General features: G+C 65.5%; 1 protein-coding gene across 8 annotated transcripts in view; it reads right to left on the minus strand.

Annotated features, from left to right (window-relative positions):
• Nucleotides 1–7,402, minus strand: part of NFIC (nuclear factor I C) — a 59,259-nt gene extending 51,857 nt beyond the window's left edge. For 6 of the 8 annotated variants that reach the window (XM_064497638.1, XM_064497637.1, XM_064497636.1 and 3 more), the window contains exon 1: nt 4,142–4,653. In XM_064497638.1, the coding sequence (XP_064353708.1) occupies nt 4,142–4,171 (30 nt within the window). In that variant the 5' untranslated portion in view covers nt 4,172–4,653. Of the gene's footprint in view, nt 1–4,141; nt 4,654–6,047; nt 6,120–7,051 lie in introns of those variants that run through there. The other 2 variants (XM_064497633.1, XM_064497635.1) reach the window with 2 other exon arrangements.
• Between the last annotated feature and the right edge of the window lie 13,409 nt (nt 7,403–20,811).

The following is a 20,811-nucleotide window of genomic DNA, read 5'->3' on the forward strand; positions in this document are numbered from 1 at the left end:
ACTGACGGGTGTTTCGGTGGGGCGAAGGAGGGCCGGCAATTGCAGGCGCGATGCCCCACTCGAGTGCAAGGTGATGCCGCGGAGGCTGGTGCAACCCGGCCATCCAGCCCATCATTTCTCCCCTAATGGCGTCCCTCAATCCCGGGACCGTAAAGAGTTTCGGCGTGCAGCGAGGGTCTCATCCTGCCCGCTGCCGGCCTGCACGCTCGCCTCCGCGCTGCACCCCCTCGGTGCCCGCAGCCTTCCCCCACCTCGGCCCTGGGCCTCCGGCTCCCCGCGGGCTCCCGTCCTGCTCGTATCCGGGTTCATAAATCGCACTTAAAAAAAAAGATCTATTTTTACCGGCCGAGGATTTAAAATTAGAGCAGGCAGAAGAGGCGAGCTCCTGGGTGCCGCTGCCGGCGGAGAGCGGCGGGGCCCAGCCGGCCGGGGCGGGCGCACGGCGTGCCGGAGCCTCGCAGGGAAAGCGAGGATCTCCCGAAGGTTGCGCTTAAAGAACGGCCTCATTGTTTTTCCCAAACAATGCTCCGCAGATGGGAGAATTGAAAGTGTGTTGCAACCTTCCCTCTCTCCCCCCGCGGGTCCCGGCGAGTTACTCCTAGGCTTTGGCACCCGATCCGAGCTCCCGGCTGGGATTCGGCTCGTTGCAGCTGCTGGCGGAGGGGCGAGCTGCCGCCGGCCGCCCCGGCGTCCCCCCTCGCCCGGAGAGCCGGGGACGGAGCGGGAGACGGAGGCAGGCGAAGCGATGCCGTCGCACCAAGGGAGCCACTGGCCACGCGGCCACGACACCTCTCACAGCCCTGGTCCATCCCGAAAAATTTCCCAGCCGGCCAAGCCTGCCTTCCTCTGCCCATCCTGGGGCCTCGACGCCAGCCCCTCTGCCCCAGAGCCGCCCCCGGCGCGGGTGACCCCGCCGCCGAGCTTTCTGCCAGGCCGGGCTTGGCCGTCTGGTCCAGCCCCAGCAGCCGCCAAGGATCCAGCCCCGGCATTGCAGCGCGGACGGCGGTTTGTGCCCGGATTCTCCACCCGGCATCGCAGGCCCGGCGCCGCCCCGCCGCACCAGCCTCGACGGATGCACCCGCGTGCAACGTGGCGCTGGGCCTGGGAGCGGGGGCCGCGGCCGGCCCACCTCGGGGGGGGCATCGGGGCTCTGCCCGGCTCCGCGGAGCCCCACGGGGAGCAGAGCCGGGCTGGCGCCTTGTCCGGCCGAGCGCTTGCACCGTGCTGCAGAAAAGCAGCGGGAGCATCCCGGCCGGCCCGAAAACCTCCAGCTCTCCGGCACGGACAGCTGCGCGGGCCGGGGCAGGTGCCCAACACCCGGGAAGATTCCCGAATTCCTGCAGCTGCAGGAACCTGCAATGAACGTTACGCCTTGGCCGGGACCACCAGCAGCACGGTCACCTCCTCGGCGATGGCACCGCCACCATCCAGGCACGGGGTGCACGGAGGGCGGGTGCACAGTGCCGTGGTGTCCGGGGGGGCCTGTGCCACCGCACAGCCGGAGGCGCCCGGGAAGGGGCCCGGCGGCCTCGCGCACAGCCACACGCACGCGGCCCTTGGCCGAGACGCCGGTCCCGCTTCCCTGCTAATCTGGGCAGCTCCGTCCCGGCTTCCTGCGCGGTCCCCGGGAGGGGACGGAGGTGAGCTGGGGGAGGGGGAGGAAGTCCCCGGGCCGGCAGAGACCGCCGAGCCGAGCACAGTGACCCCGCGCCGGGGCCGCGGCGGGCGGCAGTGCCGGCGGGGCCGGGGGGCAGCGGCGCTGCGGCGGGAGCGCGGCGAAGCCGGCGCAGGGCGGGTCCCACACACGTTCCAATGTATCCACATCACCATCCGCGCGGCTCCCGAGCCCGGGTGAGTCTCCCTGCCGAGCGGGTGTGGGACGGGAATGGCTTGGCTCGCGGGAGCGCTCTGCCGCGGCAGGGTCGGGGCGGCGGTTCCCATCCGATCCCATCCGAGCCGGGCTGGATGCGAGCGGAGGCGACGCAAGGGCAAGCTGGAGCCTTCGCGGGGCGACTGCAGCGACGGGTGGCGGGGCCGAGGGTCGGATCCGGGTAGGAAAAACCCGCTCCCTCCATGCTCCGGGCGAAGCGCTGGGAACAGCATGGTTTTGTGAACAGAACCGCTCCTGCCTGCCGGAGCCAGCGAGCACATGGCTCCCCGCACCGGACCAGCGCTGTGAGCTGGCAAACCTGGCCTCTGCAAACCCGGCTCAGCTCGGGGACCGGTGGGAGGGGGGGCCGGGAACGACGCTGAGGTATGGGGTCCCCCAGGAAGCACCGACTTGGGTTGGGGGAAGAGAGAAAAGAAAAGAAAAGAAAAGAAAAGAAAAGAAAAGAAAAGAAAAGAAAAGAAAAGAAAAGAAAAGAAAAGAAAAGAAAAGAAAAGAAAAGAAAAGAAAAGAAAAGAAAAGAAAAGAAAAGAAAAGAAAAGAAAAGAAAAGAAAAGAAAAGAAAAGAAAAGAAAAATCGAGGTGTTACACTTGAAAAAGAAAACTCTGAGGTGCTGCAAAGTCAAGCACACGACTGGGAGCACCTTCCCCAGGGTCCCTGGCACAGCCCCAGCGCTGTCCGCCCGTGCCCACCCCGTGCCCACCCCCGTGCCCACCCCGGCCGCGGGCAGCCCCGTGCAGTCGCGGGATGCCTGGGTGCCGCAGGGCTCCACACGGGGCCCGTGACGCCCCGGCTCGGCCGGTGGCTTTGGGGGCAGCAGCTGGGCGCTCGCCCCATCCAGCCGTGGGGCTGCGGCCGTGAGCCCCCCGCAAGCCGCCTCGGCCCCCTCCTTCGCGGGAGGACGCGAGGCGCTGAGGCCTCGGCCGGCCCAGCCTGCGCCCGCGGCGCCCGTCCCGGGCAGAGCGGCACACGAGGCCGGAGCCTGGCGCTGCCGCCGCACGAGGCAGGTGCCACCGCCGCCGGCCGAGCCCCGGGGCCACCGCGGGGACCCGCCACCCCCCTGCCCGCCGGGCAGCTCGTCCCCGGGGCTCTCCCCACGGCACAGCTGGATTCCCGCGCCGGATTCCCGCGCCCGCCTAGGCCTAGGCCCAGGGATGAGATCGGCGAGGAGGGACGGCGCCCCGAATCGCAGCGGGACCCCGCAGCTGGGGCGGGTAGCGCCCACCCGCAGCAGGACCCCGAGGCCGGACCCCGCGCGGCGCTCGGCAGCCGCCAGCAGGGAAGAGGTTACGAGGCCGGGGGCCGGCGGCCTGCTCAATAATTAAATAAATATCAGCGATCAATAAGGACAGAGCAAAGGCAGAGCCGCAGCTGCAAACGCCCCGGCCTGGCCTGCCCGCCGCCGCCGCGGGGGACACGTCGGGGAGCCCCTCGCCCCCGCGCCGCCCCGCACGGCGACACCGGCCACGTCCCCGAGGCGGCGGCACCCGGAGCGACACGGGTGTCCCCACGCGCGCCGCTGGCGTCGATCCCCCCGCCAGCCCCCAAGGCGTCTGCGGCGGGGGGGCCGGGCTCACGCCTCGCCCGCTGCCAGCGCGGCACCCCAGGGTGGGCACGGCCCGAACGCCCCCCCCGCCGCCACCGCGGCCTGCGCGCGGGGCACCGCGCAGCCGGGCGGCTTGCAAATTGTCCCAAACTTGGCGGATTTCGAAGAAAACGCGTGTGCCCCCCCCCTTTCCTTGCGCCCCGCCAACATGTGCGGCCGCGCTGGGGAGGGAAGGAAAAAGTTTCACGCTCGGCGAGAGGCGGCGCGGCCAGCGCGGAGGAGCCCCCCCGCCGCCACGGAGCCCCCCCGCCGCCGCGGCCCCCCGGCCCCGAACCGGGCGGCTTCCCCGCACCACCCACCTCCGGGCGCAGCCAAAAAATAAAAACCACAACGCAACCTTCCCCCCCCCCGGCCCCGACAGCCCCAAGTGAAAGCGGAGGCAGAAAAACCCCCAAAGCGCCAGCGACACCCCCCCAAAAAGAAATTAAACCACCCCCAAAAGGTGGGGGGGGAGCAAGGGGGGGTCCGGGGAGCCCTGCAGCGGCCCCAGCCCGCCCTTTCGCTGGGTCTTTTTTGGCTTTTGGGGTTGTTTTTCTTTTTTCTCGCCTCGCAGCAGCGAAAGTCTGTCGCCCCACGGGGGGAAGCGGCGGCGGGAGCGGGGGGAGCGGGCCGAGGGCGGCGGGGAGCGGGGGGCCGCGGCGGTTACCTGGGTCAGGCAGAGAGGAGACGAATACATCCCGAGCCGCGCTGGGAAAGTGCCTAATCGCAGCGCTGAGACTCGAGGCGTAAAAGTTACTGAGTCATTTCGGAGGCTGGAGCAGTCCGGGCGTTTTTGCTCTCTCTCTCCTCCGGCGCGGCTCTGCGGGGCCCGGGGGGAGGCGGCCGGGCAGGGGGGGGCGGCCCCGCGGGAGGGGGGGCCGAGGAGGAAATAAAAAGGGTCCAACTTCCAAAAAAAAAAAAAAAAGCAAAAAAAAAAGGGGGGGGCAAAAAGCTTTCCCCCCCCCCCCGAAATAAAGCGCGGGGTTTTTGCGTTTTAAAACGGCGAAAGGCTCATTTTCGCCGGGGGGGGCGAGGGGGGGCGATCCGCGCCCAGCCTGGAGGCAGGGGCGGCGGGGGAGAGGGCGAGCGGGGAAGTTAGAGGGGAAGCGGCTCCATCCGAGACACGGGCACCGGAGAGAGGGAGGAAAGAAAGAATGAGAAAATGAAAAAAAAAAAAAAGGAGCGAGGAATGAAGTGACGTTATGAAAAAAGCCCATCCCAAAATATTACATCCCATTTAAAGATGTAGGAACCCCCTTTGGCTCGCAGGGCCGAGGCACTGCGGGGCACGGGGCGAGCGGGGGGGGGGAGGACACGGCCGAGGACCCCCGCGATGGGGCTATTAATAGCCCCCCGGCTGCCCCGGTGCCCGGGCGGCCCTGCCCGTGCCGGGACGTGCGGGTAGCGCTGGCCGAGCTCCGGGATTTATTATTATTTTTTTTTTAACGGAGCCAATACGGCGAGGGGAAGGGGAGAAAAAAACTGCAGATTCATGTGCAACTTCTGGGCACAAGCCCAGGGAGACGCTCCACCGGCGGGTCCCGGCGCCGGCGGCCCCGGGGTGCCCGGTGCGGGGATGCTCGCGCCCCGCCGCGCCCCGCCGCCCGCCAACTCCGCCGCGCCGCGCTCCGCTCCGCCGGCACCGGAGCCTCCCGGGGCGGCTCGCGGGGGTGTTTCGGGCGGCGGGGCCGGCGGCCGAGCGGCTTTGCCCTCCCTGCCTCCCCGGCGAGACCCGCGGGCGGCTCCGCGGCTCCGTCCCCGCGGAGCGCGCTCGGCTCCCGCGGCCGCGCACCGCCCCTCCGCCGCCAAACCCCGCTAATTCCGGCGGACCGAGTCGCTTTTTTAGTTTTTTTCCCCCTGCTTTTTTTCCTTTTTAATTATCATTATTTTTACGCTCTTTCCCGGTGCCGCGGGGGACGCGCCCAGAGGAGCCGCGTTTCCCCGGGCGCAGCGCCGCGTCCCCCGGCCCCGGCCCGGCCGCAGCGGCCCCGCCGGGCCCGACCCGACCCGGCCGCGTCCCGGCGGCGCCGGCTCGGCTCTCGGCCGCTTCGCCTCCTTCCTCAGCCCCCGAGTGCACAAAGCGAGAAAGAGAAAGAAAAAGCGGAGCCCTGCGCCCGGCAAACTCCAAACCGCAAGTTCTCACTACAGAAACAACAACAACAACAACCAATTCTGGAGGCTTTAATAAAACCTAATTAGAGAGCGAGAGCGGGAGCGAGCCACGTACAGAAAAACAAAGGGAATCCCCGGGTCCTAATTGTGAAAGTGAGTTTCAGCCCTGCAGGATGGCGGCGGGCAGGCTCTCGAGGTTTGCGATTTATTTATCCCCACTCTCACCTCCCTTCAGACGCATAGAGATATATATATTTTTTTAATCGCTCCCCGCAGTGACCCGAAACGCGGGCACGGAGTGCTGCCCGTCGCAGGCGGCCGGGCTCTGCGGGGCCGGCCGGGAGCTGCTGCCGGTGCCGCGGCTGCCGGAGCTGCGTCTCCAGCCCTGCCTCGCTCTCCCGAAATGAGAAAAAGGGTTTTCACCGCTCGGCGCTGCTGCCGGGGAAAATATCCTCACGTACCCTCTGCCCGCACGCCGGGCGTCCCGGCCTCCCCTCCGCCTGCTCGGCTCATTTTCACGCTCAACTTTTGCTTTCTCCCACAGGAGAATATAGTGTTTTGTTGGGGTTTTTTCTCTCCCCCCCCCCCCCCCCCCCCGCATAAAACCCCGCCGCAGGCAGCCCCGCTCCTGCCTCTCCCGCGAGGAGCAGCGGCTCTGCGGAGCCTCTCGGCCGAGCGCGGCGGCTGCGGCGGCCCCGCTCCCCACCGCAAACTTTCGCAGCGGCGCCGGAGCCCCGGGGAGGGCGGCAGCCCCCCCCCCGCGCCCCCCCCCCCCCCGCCCCGCGGGCACCGCGTTATTCCCCCGTGGCCTGGCAGGAAGCAAAGCCGGGAAAACCGAGCACTGCGGGCACTGGGCGGATTTTCTTTTTTTTTAAATTTTTTTTTTGCCCCCCCCCCCAGCGGCATTTCGGGTGTCGGGGGGGGGCGGCGGAGGCGCGGTGCCCCTGGGGCGGGCGCTGCGGGCGGGCAGCGGCTGCCGGGGCCGGGGGCGGCCCCGCGGACTTGCTGGCGACCCTCCTGGGCGTCACTTCCAAGTTCAAGTCGGTGCGGCTGCCAGGCCTCCCCGCCCCTTTCCGAGCGGCCATTTTCAGCTCCACGCAGCCCCGCCGCCCGCCCGCCCGCCCCGGGCTGCGGAGGCTCCCCCCGCGCCGCGACCTCCCCGCCGGGCGGCTCCCGCCCTCCGCCCCCTTTATACCGCGGGGAAGGGGTGGGCAGGGGGAGGAGAGACGGCGGCAACTTCCCTCCGCCGCCCCGGCACCCCTTCCCCTCCCCACCCCCGCCGCCCCCGCTCCCCCCTCCGCCGGCACCGTATTAAACTCCGCGCCCGGCAGCGCCCCGCCACTCCGCCCGCACCGGCGCCGCTGCCCCCCGCCGCCAACTTTTGCTCGGGGGGGGGGGGCGCGCACGGGGGAAGGGGGGGAGAGGAGGAAAGTAGAAGAGAAAACGAAAGTGTCATGGGACCTACCATAGCCAAGTGCAATTAACGGGCTTCCAAGTTGCTGCGGAAAGCAAAGCAAAGAGGGTGTTTTTTTTGGTATTTGGTTCTAAAACGTGTGTTTTCCACCGAGCCGAAGGAGGAGGAAAAAATAAAAAAAAAAGAAAAAACGTTGCCCCCGACAAAAAAAAAAAATCACAAGATCAGAAGCCCCCCCCCCCGAAAGGCAGCGACAACGGCAAAGTGTCCTCGGCGGGCGCTCAGCCTCTCTCCGGCTCCGTCTGGCTCCCGGGGGCCATGCTGCGGCCTCAGCGCGTCGGGGGCCGCGCCGCGCCGGGCTCCGCGCTCCGGGGCATGGGCCGGGCCGGCTGCCGCCGGCGGCGAGTTCCGGGGCGGCTCGGGGAGGCGGCGGCGCGGCGGGGCCGCCGGGCGGCGCGGGGCGCCGGGAGCGCGGGCGGCGGCGGCGGCGGCGGCGGCTCCCGGCCCGGCCTCATGCGCCGCGACCTGGACGCGCGCTCTTCTGCGCGGAGCGGAGGTTGCGCGGGGGGGGCGGGGGGGGGGGGATGCGCGGCGGGGCGGGGGGGGGGGTTATGAGGATGATTATTTTTGGAAGGCCGAAAAAAAAAAAAAGGGAAAAATTCCCTCGCTGTCTCTGTAACGGGATGTCTGGAGGTGGGGGCAGCGCTCCCCCCGCGGCGCCTATAGAAAAGAGCAGCTCACCTCTCCCCCGCCCCCCCCCCCAAAAACGCCCGGCGCCGGACGGGCACGGCTCCTCCTCGCAGCGCGCAGCGCCCCGGCCCCATCGCAGCCCTCCTCCCCTTCCTCGCCCGCGCAGCCTCCTCCTCTTCCTCCTCCCCTCGCCCAGGGCACCGGCGGCGCTGCGGAGGGGAAGCCTCCCCGGTGCGGGGGCGGAGAGGAGGAGGAGGAGGAGGAGGAGGAGGAGGAGGAGGAGGGGAGGGAGGAGGGCCCGGGCCCCCGGCCCCGCTCGCCCAGCAGCGCGGCGAGCAGCGGCGGCGGCCCCCGGATGGCGGTTGCTGGTAGGTGGCGGGGGCTGCGGCGCGGCCCCCCCGGGGCTGCCGGCTGGCTGCGGCGGCAGGCGCGGGGCCGCCCCCCCCCCCCGGCCCGGCGCTGCGCGGGGGGGGGGGGGGGCGCGGCGCGGCCCCGGTGCGGAGCTACCGCAGCGCGGGGAGGAGCTGCGGGCAGCGCCGGCCCGGCCGCCCGCCCCTGCACCGGGCGTCACGCAGCGCAGCCCCGGCCCCCCCCCCCGGGCCCCCCCGGACACCGCCGTCTCTGCCCCCCCCCCCCCCCCCGCCCCGGGCTCCCCCAGGGCTGCATCCCCCGGGCACCGCCATGCCCTGGGCATCCCCAGCCGTGCCCCCCCCCCGGGCACCCCCCTCCCCCGGGCACCCCCAGGCGGGCCCCCCCCCGGGTAACCCCCATCCTCCGGGCACCCCCATCCCCTGGACACCCCCATCTCCTGGGCACCCCTCAGCCGTGCCCCCCCCAGACACCCCCATCCCCTGGGCACCCCCAGCCCTGCACCCCCTGGGCGCCCCACTCCCCTGGGCACCCCCAGCCGTGCCCCCCCCGGACACCCCCATCCCCTGGGCACCCCCAGCCGTGCCCCCCCCGGACACCTCCATCCCCTGGGCACCCCCAGCCGTGCCCCCCCCCCCAGGACATGTGCCATCCTGCCCCCCAGACAGGCCCCATCTCCCGGACACCCCCCTCCTTGCCCCCTCCCCAGACAGCCCCCATCCCTCTGGCACCCCCATTTCTGTCCCCCCCCCGACACCCCCCATCCGTGCCTGCCCTCACGTGCTCCCTGTGCCCCCCCCAGCACCCTTCACCCCCGACCTGCCCCCCCCCGCAGCCCTCCCCGGGGCTCTCTTAAAGCCACAGGCCACCCGGGGCAGGACAGCCCCGGGGGGGGAGGGCACGGGGGGGGGGGAGCGCTGCGCCCGCAGGTCCCGGGGGGGGGCCACAACGGGGCGGGGGGGGGACAGCGGGCACTTTCCACCTGTCACTGCAGAACGCAGCGTGGAGGGGGGGCGCAGGACCCCGGGGGGGGGCACAGGACCCCGAGGGGGGGGCGCAGGACCCCCAAGCGGGGCACAGGACCCCTGGGGGTCTCGTCCCCATCCCAGGTGCCACCAGGGCCTGAGGCCTGTTCCCAAACTTGGGAGCCGCCGGCTACCTGGGAGCAGCGCGTCGGTGCCGGATTCGGTCCCAGCAGGCGGAAAAACTGCTTTTAGGGAAACGCTTGCCTTAATTTTCACCCCCCCCCCTTTTTTTCTGTGTGTCCGGACCTGTATTTTTAACCCTTGTTACCGAGTAATCTGTTAATCTTTTAATCCCTTTTAATAACCGGGGTTTTATATATAAAGGCAACACAAAATCGGTGTTTTTCTCGGTTTATTAAGGGGCGAAGCGTGCGCGGCACTGCTGTATTTTTAGGCTCGCTACGCAGCCTCGAGCAAACAGGACCGTCATCGGCGGCTGCCTTGTGCGCGGGTGATTTTAGCGCGATAAATAGCACGCTGAATAATTTATTATATTTTTTAATAAAATTAAAGCAAGCTACACAGCCCTCCGCTATTTTTTATTTCTTAATTTTCTCAGTGGTTTTTTTTCCCTCCTCCCTCGTGCGAGGGGACTCGGCGAGCGCTGATCATTTTTACAAGGGATCAGCTCGATTTTAACAGGGATTTTGTATACACTGGAGGTTTATTTTATACATCCCCGTATCCCCTCTGCCCGCTAAACTCGCCGTGCACATACCGGGATGCTGGGCGTTACACGGAGTAATTTGTGCACTCAGAGGGGTTTATTTTACTGCCGTTCGCGTTGTTTGTCAGACGTCGAAGTGCCGAGATCGGCCTGATGTAAACGAGAGCTAATTTTGTTCCAGCTTTCTATCAAAAAACAACAAAAAAAATTTTTCTTTATATTTACAAGCTCTAAAACTTTTTTTTTTTTTCTCTTTTTTTCCTCCATCGCCATCTGCTACCCCACGAAAAGCCACTTCCCTGTTTTAAGTCGAAAAAGGCTCCCGGCCGAACCGAGCAGTTAACTCGCCTCGTCCCGGCTCGCTCAGCCTCGAGGAATGTAAACTCCGCAGCGACTTTGCTCGGCGAATATCGTTTCATTTTACGCAGTCAGCGTTGCGAGACGCGGAGGGGGGGCAAAGAAAAAAAAAACCCCGACGCGGGGAAGAATTTGCCAATTTTTAACCGGCTCCGACGGCGCTTCGGTGCCCGCCTCGCCGCTCCCCGCTGCAAATATTTTCCGTGTTACCGGCGCTGCAGAAATTCCCCCAAGCCCCGTCCCGAGCAGCACCGCACCCCCCCGTGATTTTTTTTTCGGGGGGGGGGAGCAGAGCGATGCTGCGGTTTAGCAAGCGGCGGCTCTCGGGGTGCCAGGGGAGGGGGCTCGGTGCCGTGCCGGGCGGCTGCTGCCAGCGTGCCGGGCCCAGCGCCGGGCACGGGGTGGGGGGTGCGGAAAGGAACGGGGGGGGGGGGGCGCGGAAAAACAGGGCCGGGCTTTTTTATTTTCGCTTCTGCGAGCGCCTGAGGACGGTACGAAAGGGCTTTTGCAGGAACGGCGCGCCGGGCCTGCCCGCCCGGTGGATTTATTCATTTATCTGCTGACTTATTTATTTATTTACTTACTTAAAAACGCTGCTAAAATTTCGCCCGGGCGACTCGAAGCCGGGCTGCGAGGGGCTGCCGGTGTCACCTCCCGACCCGAGCGCCCAGCCGTCCCGCGGGGTCCCCGTCGCCCCGCCACGCGCGGTGCCCCCCCCCCAATTAATTAATCAGAATTAATCTGATTTCCCCCACGTCGGCGAGGGGCAGGCGGCCTGATCCTGAGCGGCCTGGGCTGGCACCGGCCCACGCTTATAATAAGCTTCGAAATAATTGCGGTTCGGTGATGGGCACCTGTAGGGCGACGGATGCAAAACGCATCCCGGCCGGGAGCGTCGCCGCACGTGGCTCCGTCCTCGGCCCCGGCGCTTTTTTAGGATTCGGTCTCAAACCGCGGTGCAGCCGGGCGATGGGGTCGCGGCGGGTCGGGGGTCCGGCGCGGGATGCGGACCCCACCGCCCTCTCGGCTCCTGGTGACCCGGTGCCATCCCCAGCCTCGGCCCTAATCACTGGTGCAAAATCCAGGCAGAAAAACGCCCAGAATAAAATAATCCCTTTTTTTTATTATTACTTTTTTTTTGCTCCCAGGCTGCCTGTAAACATCATTACGAGGAGGAGGGAAAATAAAAAAACCACCCCCCAACCCAATTTAATTTAATTTCCCCGTGCGGGTCATCGCTGCCGCCTCGAACAGCCCCAGCGCGGGGGCACTTGGGGGCTGATCCTGCGTCTCCCCGGGGTCTGCACAACGCTCGCACCCGGGGCGCCGAGGCCGAGGTCCTCCTCGTTTGGCGGCCGGGCGGCGAGCCTGGATCAGGCCCTCGGTTTAATTACTCCGGGTTCTATCAGAGCCCGTTTGCACCCAGCTATATTATCCCCCCCGCGCGACGCGCCGCTGCGGGAAGCCGATGCGGTGCCGCTCGAGCCAGGAGCCCGGACCGAACCGAACCGAACCGAACCGCGACGGGCCGGACGCTGCCCGAGCACATCCCGGGCTGCTCGAAGCAGGGCGAGCTTCCCCCTTAAAACCACCATATATTTTTTTTTACACACACATATATATATATATAAAGGGTGTTTCATGGGTGATTTACGCTGCTGAGGCTCCTCGGTGCCAGCTTGGGGCTGGGCAGAGCGGGGGCAGATGCCCAGCAGCGCCGGGCTGGATAACCCCCCTGTGGCACCACGGGAAAATATACCTGGTTATAAAACGCCTTTTTCTGGCTCTTTTTCGGCGGAGGGTTGTGGGTCCGATCCTGCTGGGTGCACGACCCCCCCCCCGCCCCGAGCTGCAGCCCTCGACGGAAAAGGGGAGAGAAAAGGAAATAACCTGCACAGAGGCCGTTTTGTAGCTGCCTTTCTTTGATTTTCAAGCGACTTTTAAGGAGAATATTCTGGTTTTGACCAGAATTTATTTACTTTATCCCCACACAGGGCTTTTGGCCTCGGGCCCAAGCAGGCAGAGGTCTGGCCCGGCTCGATTCAAAGCCGAAACTTGTGAGGGAGAAAAAATTTTTTTTGTCTTTTCTCCGGCTTTGTGAAGCAGCTTTTTCCCCGGCGAAATTGCTGCCAGCGTTGGGGGATTGCAGTGAAAAAATCAGTGGCGAATTTCAGTAAATTATTCTGCAAAAATTCGAAGGGTTGGGTGTTTTTTTTTTGGATTTTGCTGTGTTTTTTTTTTTTTTTTGTGTGTGACAGCAGGTTCTCGATAAGAAACATCCCCGATATTTTCCACCCGTTTTGCAGCCGGCTCAGACGTCACCTCCTCACCCGGATTTAGGGAAAAACAACCGGCAAAACGCAGGGATGGGGGGGCGAAACCCCATTTGCACCAGGCCCATGGCAGCAGCTCGCCGCTCGCTGGGGCAAATCTGCCCCGAAACGCGGGTATTTTCGCCAGCAGCGAGCTTCACCTTTTATATTTGCGAGTTGGCCGGCGCAGGCCTCGCTGCTGCCAATGTGGCACCCGCCGACTTAAAAGTAAGCGCATATAGCCGCGGGTGCGGCCGGGCCTCCAAACGAAAAGAAATGCGATCAGGAAACGTTTCCTCGCGGTATTTTTTCGCGGAGGGAAATCAAGCGCAGCCGTTCACAGGCTGCCCTGCAGCGCGGCGATGCTTATTTTTAATGCAAATATTTTCTGATTTTTTAAATTTTTTTTTGCAGTTTCAGGGACAGGCGAAACAGTGAGAAACACGTCCCCCCCTTTTTTGTTTGCTCCGTGCGAAAGCGTCGAGATTTGATGTTTTTCCTCCCGCCGGAGAGGCCGGATGCTTCCGCCTCCCCTCCGCCGAGGTGCTTAAACGCTGGCGACGCTCCTCGTGCTCCGGGAGCGGCCGGAAAAAGCCGGGCTTTCGACAGCGCCTGATCCCGGGAACTTCCCTGGAGCCGCGGTGCAGCTCCGTCCTGGCACGACGCGGGCAGGTGCCGCAGCGCTTGCAGCAGGGGGGCTAAAAAGCGAGATTTGCAAATTGGAAAGTGCTCCAAAAAGGAAGGGAGGTGGGAAAATAATAACAATAATAATTAATAATAATAATGATAATAATGATAATAATAATGATAATAATGATAATAATAATAATAATAATAATACAAAGGGGCTGTTGTGCTTCCCATGTTGCATGGGGACGGAGGAGCAGAGGGAAGCCAGTGGGTTCGGCACGGCAGAAAGCGAAAGTGGTGGCGGCGGCGCAGAAAGCGCCACGAGGCCACGGGCGATGGGCGCAGCGGGCTGCCGCGCTGCCCACCACGGCCCCGGCCTGTGCCTGCTTCCCGCGGCCCGGGGAGGACAAAAGGGGGCCCGCGACGGCTCTGCACCGCGCACGGCGGCGGCGGGGGGGGGGAAGACGGGTGGAATTTGGGGCGGTTGCCAAAGCAAACAGCAGCGTTAGGTAACGAGCTACCTGCTGCCGGCTCGCTCGGCTCTGCCTGGTGCGGGAACCGGCGGGGCGGCTGCACCACGGAGCTGCTCCGGGCTCGGATCCGGCCTCGAATCCGGCCTCGGACCAGGCCTCGGAGCCGGCCTCGCCGGCGGGTCTCCGCATGGGAAGCGCAAGGGCAAGCGGAGGCGGCTCCTGCTGCCGCTCGCTCCGCCGCAGTGGCAAACTGGGCCGGGAGACGCGAGGAATCGCGGGCTTCGAGCCCTCCCGGTGCTCAGGAACAGTAAAAAAAAATAAAGTCCCGCGAAGGGACCCCCCCGGTGCCACCCGAAACCGAACCGTGCGCCCGAGTCATATCGGCCGATATTCCTGTGGGAAAAGTTTAGCAACTCGCCCCGTCGATTGCCAACATACTGCTATAGCTCCGTCCGATTACGGCAGACGAATTGGCACGGGAACGCGCTTGCAAACCTCCCCACGCACACAAAGGGCTTGTTTTTCCCCCTTTTTTCCCCCCTTTCCCTTATATGATTTTACGAGAGAGGAAAATTACTCGGATGCTGAATGCGCTGTAAGTAATAAGGGCATTGCAAATGGGCTCGTAATTAAAAATGATACCACCGCTCATTTGTTTTTAAGAACGCATTAAACTTTTCCTTCGCTGCCGCGTTCAGATGTTGGGGTTGTCGGCTTTTTTTTTTGTCAAAATTGGCTTTCTGGTTTGCGATCCTGGTTTTCTTTGACTCCCCCCGCCCGCCCCCCTCTCCGGGGTCTGCTTCGAATTAACCAGCTCCAAATCCAAGAATCTGGAAGTGGATATTATAGAATTTTCCATGTCCTTATTATTTTTTTTTTATTAGCGGGACTGGGCCGCTCGGGTGAGCGGGGAGGGGGGAAAAAAAGAAAAAAAACCCAGCTTTTGTGGTTTCAGCATTTGTGTGAAATCCTGGCGCTGGGGCCGTGCTGGCTGTGCGCGGGGGCGACGGAGCCCAGGCGCCGGGGTGATGGGCTCGCTGCATCGCCCCAGCGCAGCGGCAGCCCCTCGAGCCTGTGCATCGCCCCGGGGCGGGGGGGTTTGCCCCATCATAAGGCAAACATAAAGGCAAAATTATTGCTGGAAGAGGCTCGGGATGAGGTGCGTTCACGGGCTGGGAAAGGACCCGCTCACGCCTTGCCCGTGCCTCAGTTTCCCCGAGCCCCCACATGGGATTCGCCGGGCGATGCCTCCGCCCGGGGCGGCTTTCGCGGCAGCTCTCAGGGCCTGGAGAGTTAAAGCCGATGACACCATCCCTCCCTCGCGAGCACATGCTCTGCCCAGGCCTGAACCGCCGCCAGCTCCGGGCGGAGGCAACAACAGGCGCTATTGTGTGCCAGCGGCGCGAGCCCCCAGCTGCCGCCGCGGCGGGGGGGCTCCGAGGGTGACAAGTGGACTTTGTATCCGCTCTTCGGGCTGGCGTTTTTTTATAGGAAGTGCAGAAAAACAGGGCGCTCGGCTCCCCGGCGCATCTCCCGCCCTCCCGTAGAGCCAGCGAGGAAAAAATGTTTTTTTAAGGCGATCGCTTGCCTCCCCCCCCCCCCCCCCCCCCCGCCAAATTTCGGTTCCTACGAAGCCGGGCGGCCGCGGATGCGTCTCCGCGGAGGGGCCGTGTTTACCCGAGTGGCACCGTGTTTGGCACCGGGGCTGGTTTGCTCCGGTGGGTAAATATGCGGTGGGAGCCACGTGACAGTGCCGGCAAACATCCTCCTGCCGCCTTCCAGCGCCGGGCCGGTCCCTCTCCCTCTCCCTCTCCTTCTCCCTCTCCCTCTCCCTGCCCGCCTGGCTTTCGCCTCACCGAGCCGCCAACGCCGCCGCCGAGCCCGGCTCCATCCCGCCCGGCAGCCGGGTCTCAGCCCGCGGATGATGTTTCACGGCGCTTTTTATTCCCCCGCGGGAATCCGGCACAGCATCCCGCGGGATCCGGCTCCGGCACCTGCGGGATGGGGATGCGGGGCAGCCGCCAGCCTCTCCATCCACATCCATGGTCCAGACCTGCCCGGGGGCATCTCATCCCTAATAAAATCCTCTAAAGAAACAGGCTGGCTGTTTTGGCGGTCTGGGGGATGGCGGCACCCTCGTTTCGGGGTCCCTCATCGGGACGGGGCATGGTGCGATGCGGCCCCCCCCCCCCCCCCGCGCGGCCCCCGTGCCTGCCTCCGCGGCGCCGCGGCCCCCTCGCCTGGCTGCTGCTGCAGAAGAGCCCCGAAGACACCGGATACATCTATTATCTCCCCTCGGCCCCCGGCTGCCGTTTCCTGTGCAAAGGGCGCAAACGCACAGGAACCCGCCGGCCCTAAATCAAACCTCGCGCGCGGAGCCAGGATGGAGCGGCGCTTCTCCCCCCGGCAGGAAACCGGGGTCGAAACCGGTCCAGCGGCCGGGAAGCGGCAAACGTGGCCCTTCGCATCCCGGAGCCCCGGCGTCCCCCCATCCTGCCCATCCCCGGCCTCCGGGAGCTGGCAGGGCCGTGCCGGGAAGAGCTGCACTGCCTCTCCCCAAATCCGTCGGGCTGCACGTTTCAGCGCTGTCGGCGCCGCTTTCGGGCCATGTCGCAGCCTCTCACCCCGCTCCCGACCCGTTTTCCTAACGGAAAAGCAGCAGCGCCGGCGCTGCTTCAGGCTGGCGGGGACCGGGGATGCCGGGGCGGGTGGCAGCCGGTGGCCCTGCAGCGCCGGCCCGGCCGCCCCGGCCTCCGGCCTGGGAAGTCTGTCTCTAAACCAGTCTGACTCGAATAACTGGGAAAACAACTGCGGTTTCTTTTCAGGAAAAAGAGATCTTGAAAAAGAGATGAAACTGTTTTCATTTTTGCAAAAATATTCCTAGACGTTTTTTTCTGCATTTCGCCAGCACGCGAGCGCATTTGCTTTTCATTTTTTTCAATGGGAACCCAAAGAAATGTAATTGAAAATGATGTTTCTCCTGAAAAGAACAAAAAAAAAAAAAAAAAAAAGGGGGGGAAAGAAAAAGGCAATTGCTGCTGAAAATCCATTTTGGTAAAAACAAAGCAACTCGGTGGAAGAAAATTGTTCCGAAGCATCAGCTCCGGGCCCGAGCATGGCTTTGCCGCAGTAGCTGCTGGAGCCAGAGCCGACCCGGAGCGCCCGTGCCAGAGGCACCCATGCCGGGGTGCAGCCCAGCGGGGCCCGGGACCCCCGAATCCCGCTCCGGGGGCCTTGCCCAGCCGATGGGACGTGTCGCCGGCGGGACAACGGCTCTGCGGGGTTTGGGGGCAATATCAGCTCCCGAAGGAGAGCAACCCCCCCGCAGCATCCTCTCCCCCGGGCCGCGGAGCAGGCGGTGCCCGGCGCTGCACGGCACCAGCACCCGGCGCTGCCCCGGCACGCGGCGGCCCCGGCCCGCGGGTTTGGAGGGTGCTGGCGTTGCCGCGGGCCGGCGTGACGCACAGCCGCGGCCGCTCGCCCTGCACCGCCGGGGCTTTGCCTGGAGCCGGAGCGCGGGCTGCAGCGAGGCTGCCGCGTCCCGTCCCACGCGGCCTGCCTGCATTTTCGAGAGGGGTGTGAAGCAAACATGAGACAGTCTCGAACGCTCGGTCCCATGGTGCTTTTTGGAATAGTGATAATTAAATTCAGATTTTTTTCCTTTCAAAATGCCCTGGAAAAATCCAATCACTTTGCAAATCAAAATAAGCATTTCCAATTAATCCTCTAACTCAAACCACATGGCTTTTAGGGAACGTGGTTGCACTCTGCCGAGACGCTATTTTTAAACCGGTGACGGCTCAGGCGATGTTCGGAGCGTGCTGGAAGCAGGCGCGGCGCGGCCCAGACGGCCGGGAGCCTGCCGGGCCCCAGCGCTGCGTGAGCCGCCGGCAGCACCTCGGCCCCAGCCGCTCTCCGGAGCCCCCGCGCCGGGCGGCAGGAGCGGCGCGATTCGGCTGAGAGTCGCTCCCGGAGGGTGATCCCTCGCGGCAGCTCTGCTGACGGGCTGGGGGGGCCGGGGGGGCTGGGCGATGAGCCCCCTTTCCTCCCCAGCCCACTGGGGTCCGGCCCCCCCAGCACCTGCCGGGCTCCCCGAGGGCTGAGGCCTTACGAACTCGTTGCAGGCGAGGCCGGTGGCTTGCAGCCATGGTCCCCCGCTGGCGGTGGCATTTGCAAGGCCCCCGCTGCCGCGGTGCCAAGGCAGCTCCCGGAGATGCCAGCTGCCACCTGCCGAGCCCGGGGGGCTATTTTTAACGCTGGCGGGGGATTTGGGTGCTAAGCAGCCGGCACCTCGCAAGCTGATTTGAGCGCTAAGCTGAAAAGCTGGGGACGGGGCCAAGGGAAGCGCCGATCCGGCCCCCAGCTGCTCCGGGCGCAGCCGGCGCTGGGAAAACCGGTACCCGGCGCAGCCCGGGGCGAAGCGCCGTCACCGGTGTCACCGGCCCCCCGGGGCTGCCGGCCCGCTCTGCCCCGGGGAGTCAGACGGGGAAACTGAGGCAGGGCCCCGGGCGGCGCTTTGCGGAGCAGGCGCAGAGACACCGGGCACAAAATCCTGGCTGCCTCGGTGGCCGCAGGCCTGAGGGGAGGTGAGGGGCACCCTGGAGAAGACCGGCCTTCCCCACCACCCGCCCTCGGCGCCGCGGGGGCAGAGTTAAGGGTATTTTGCAGGGAGGGAGACGGGCGCCGTGGCTGTTTCCCACCCCGCCAAGCAACATTTCCGAGCCCTTCGCCATCCATTTCTTAGCTCGTTAAGAGCTCGGTTTTGTAAATAAGGCACCATGTAAAGCGCATTGTTGTCTCTTAGCAACCTTAACTGGTTTAAGAAGAATTTTGTTTGTTTTTTTGCGGAATATGGAAGAAACGCACCAGGAAACGGCCGAGCCAGGCGGGTTCAGCCGGGAGCACGAGCTCTCCCGTGCGCGGCGGCGGCGCGGCACAATGGCTTGGCCCCTTCTCCCCGGCTCCGGCTCCCAGCGGGCAGGGACAGCGCCGAGTTACAAAACCGGAGCCAGGGGAGTGCGCTGGGCCGTGGCTGGGGATGCGGCAGGGCGATGCCGGCGAGCGGATGGCCGGGATCGCCGGGGCCCGGGGCCCTGCAGGGCCGGCGGTAGCCGAGATGGGGGCCGGGTTGGGTGACATGGGCAAGGCCAGGTGGGGAGGCGGTGGCGGAGAAGACAGGACTCCTTCCTGACCGTGCACCCCGGACACGATGCGGACGGCTCCGGGGGGGCCGCATCCAGCACGGCCCCGCTCGGGCTGCACGGGGATGCGCCGGGAGCCCCCGCCGCCCCCAGCCCCTCGCACGCGGTGCCCCGGCCGGTTAATGGCAAACGGCGCGAGGGAGCGTTAACCGAACAGGGCAGCGGCGCGGGGCGGGAGTTTATAAACAAGCGCAGAAGGTGAATCTGCAACCACAGGAAGTCAGTTATTAATTCGAGTAAGACATTTGCCCCTTGATTTCCTGTAATGGGTGTTTATGTAACGCAGGGGGAAGGGCGGGCGATGCCACCAGGCCCAGGCGGGGGGTGGCCGGGGAGGGGCCATGCCCTGCGCGCTCCTCGGGGGGACCTGAGCCAGCGGGGCGTCACGCGAGGGTTTGTGCACGTAGGTGTTTGCACACGTGTGTGCATGCGTTGCGCTAGGTGCATGCAGGCTCAGGGGCGTGCACACACATGAGGGTGCACGCACATGCATTTGTGCAGGTGCACGCGTGTTTTTGTGTGCAGCTGCACGTGTGCGGCGTGTGTGCATGTGCACACGGGGTGCCTGTGGCTGGCGGTGTGCGTGCACGTGTCCGTGCTCACACGCTGGTGCACACGTGTGTGTGTGTACGTACGCATGCACGGGTGTACACGTACGTATGCACATATGCACACTCTGTGCCGTGTTTGTGTACACGTGCACACAGACGTGTGCGTGGGTGCATGCACACACACGTGCACCCACGTTTGCACGCGCCCTGGCAGCGCCCACCCCATGGGCTGCCCCACGCCGGGGCCCTCCGCCAGCCCCGCCGTCCCCGGCGCAGGCGCGCTGCCGTCGAGGGGGGACGCGCCAGGCCTGGCCGCCCGCCCTGCCGAGGGCTCGGCCCACGGCGGCCCGCTGCGGCCGGGCTCGCGGGGTGGCTGCGGCGAGGGAGGCCGGGAGCGGGCCGGGGGATCCGCCACTCCCCTGCCTTCAATTGGCTGGGCGGTAAATAAATAAAAGGGAATTAAATAAATAGAGGCGAGTCGGTTTATATAATCGCTGGTACAGTTTGTCCTGAACCTCTGCACGGATTAGAGAGCTGGCACCGGCCGTGGGTCATTAACAGCTGGGCTGAGCCCCCCCCGAGCGCGGCCGCCGCACCGCCGGCCCCGGCCCCCCGGCCAGCGGCCCCGGCCCCCCCCCTTGCCCGCTATTTACCTACCCGGGTACTTTTTAACAAGCAACCTTGGGAAGGGCTGTGCGTGTGCGCGCACGTGGGTGTGCGGGCCTGCACGCCTGTGTGTGCACACGTGCTTGCGGGTGTGCACGCGGGTGTGCGCCTGTGTGTGCACGTGTGTGTGTGTGTGCACACAGGCGTGTTTGGGGCGGTGCGTGCGGGTGTGCATGCTGCGGTGTGTGCATGGGGGTGTGCACGCTCGTCTGTGCACCTGTGCGGGTGTGCACGCGTGTGTGTGTGTGCAAATGGGGGATTGTGTGTGTGTGCATGCAAGAGTGCATGTGTTTGCTTGGGTGCGAGCATGCCTGCACACGCGTGTGCTCCGTGTGTGCGTTGCGGTGGGAGGGAGCAGCCTCCCATCAAGGCTGGGGCACCCAAGGGAGCAGGTGCCAGGCTGATCTGGGTGCTGCATGCCGGGGTCCCCTGGGGTCCCCGAGGAGCAGAGCCGGGGGGGCAAAGCCTCGGGCACCCGGCGGGGACGCCTGGGCAGCACCCCCTTCCAGGCAGCGGGGTTTGGGGGTGCCGGCGCTGCAAGGGGCGCTGCACCGGCTGTGCTGCCCGGCGAGGACGCGGTTGCAGCCCGGGCGGTTTAACCCAGAGCTGCGAAAACGCAGGGGCTGTGAAGGGGCCTGGAAGCAGGGAATGACTCGGAGAGCTGCAGAGCTGCTGTCGAAGCTGCCCGGATAAAACACCTGGCGTGGAGCGAGGCCGGAGAGGGTCTGAGCCCGGCGAGCTGCTGGAGGGAGGGCAGAGGCCTCTGCCCCTGCGAAGCCCTGTCGGATGGCCCTTCCTCCCCGCGGCATCGGCGGGCGGAGGTGCCCCGGCCCCCGTGTCCGGCTCCTCTGCGGTCGCCTCGGCATGGCC

Source organism: Dromaius novaehollandiae, chromosome 25, assembly GCF_036370855.1.
Source record: "Dromaius novaehollandiae isolate bDroNov1 chromosome 25, bDroNov1.hap1, whole genome shotgun sequence".
NCBI lineage: Eukaryota > Metazoa > Chordata > Aves > Casuariiformes > Dromaiidae > Dromaius > Dromaius novaehollandiae.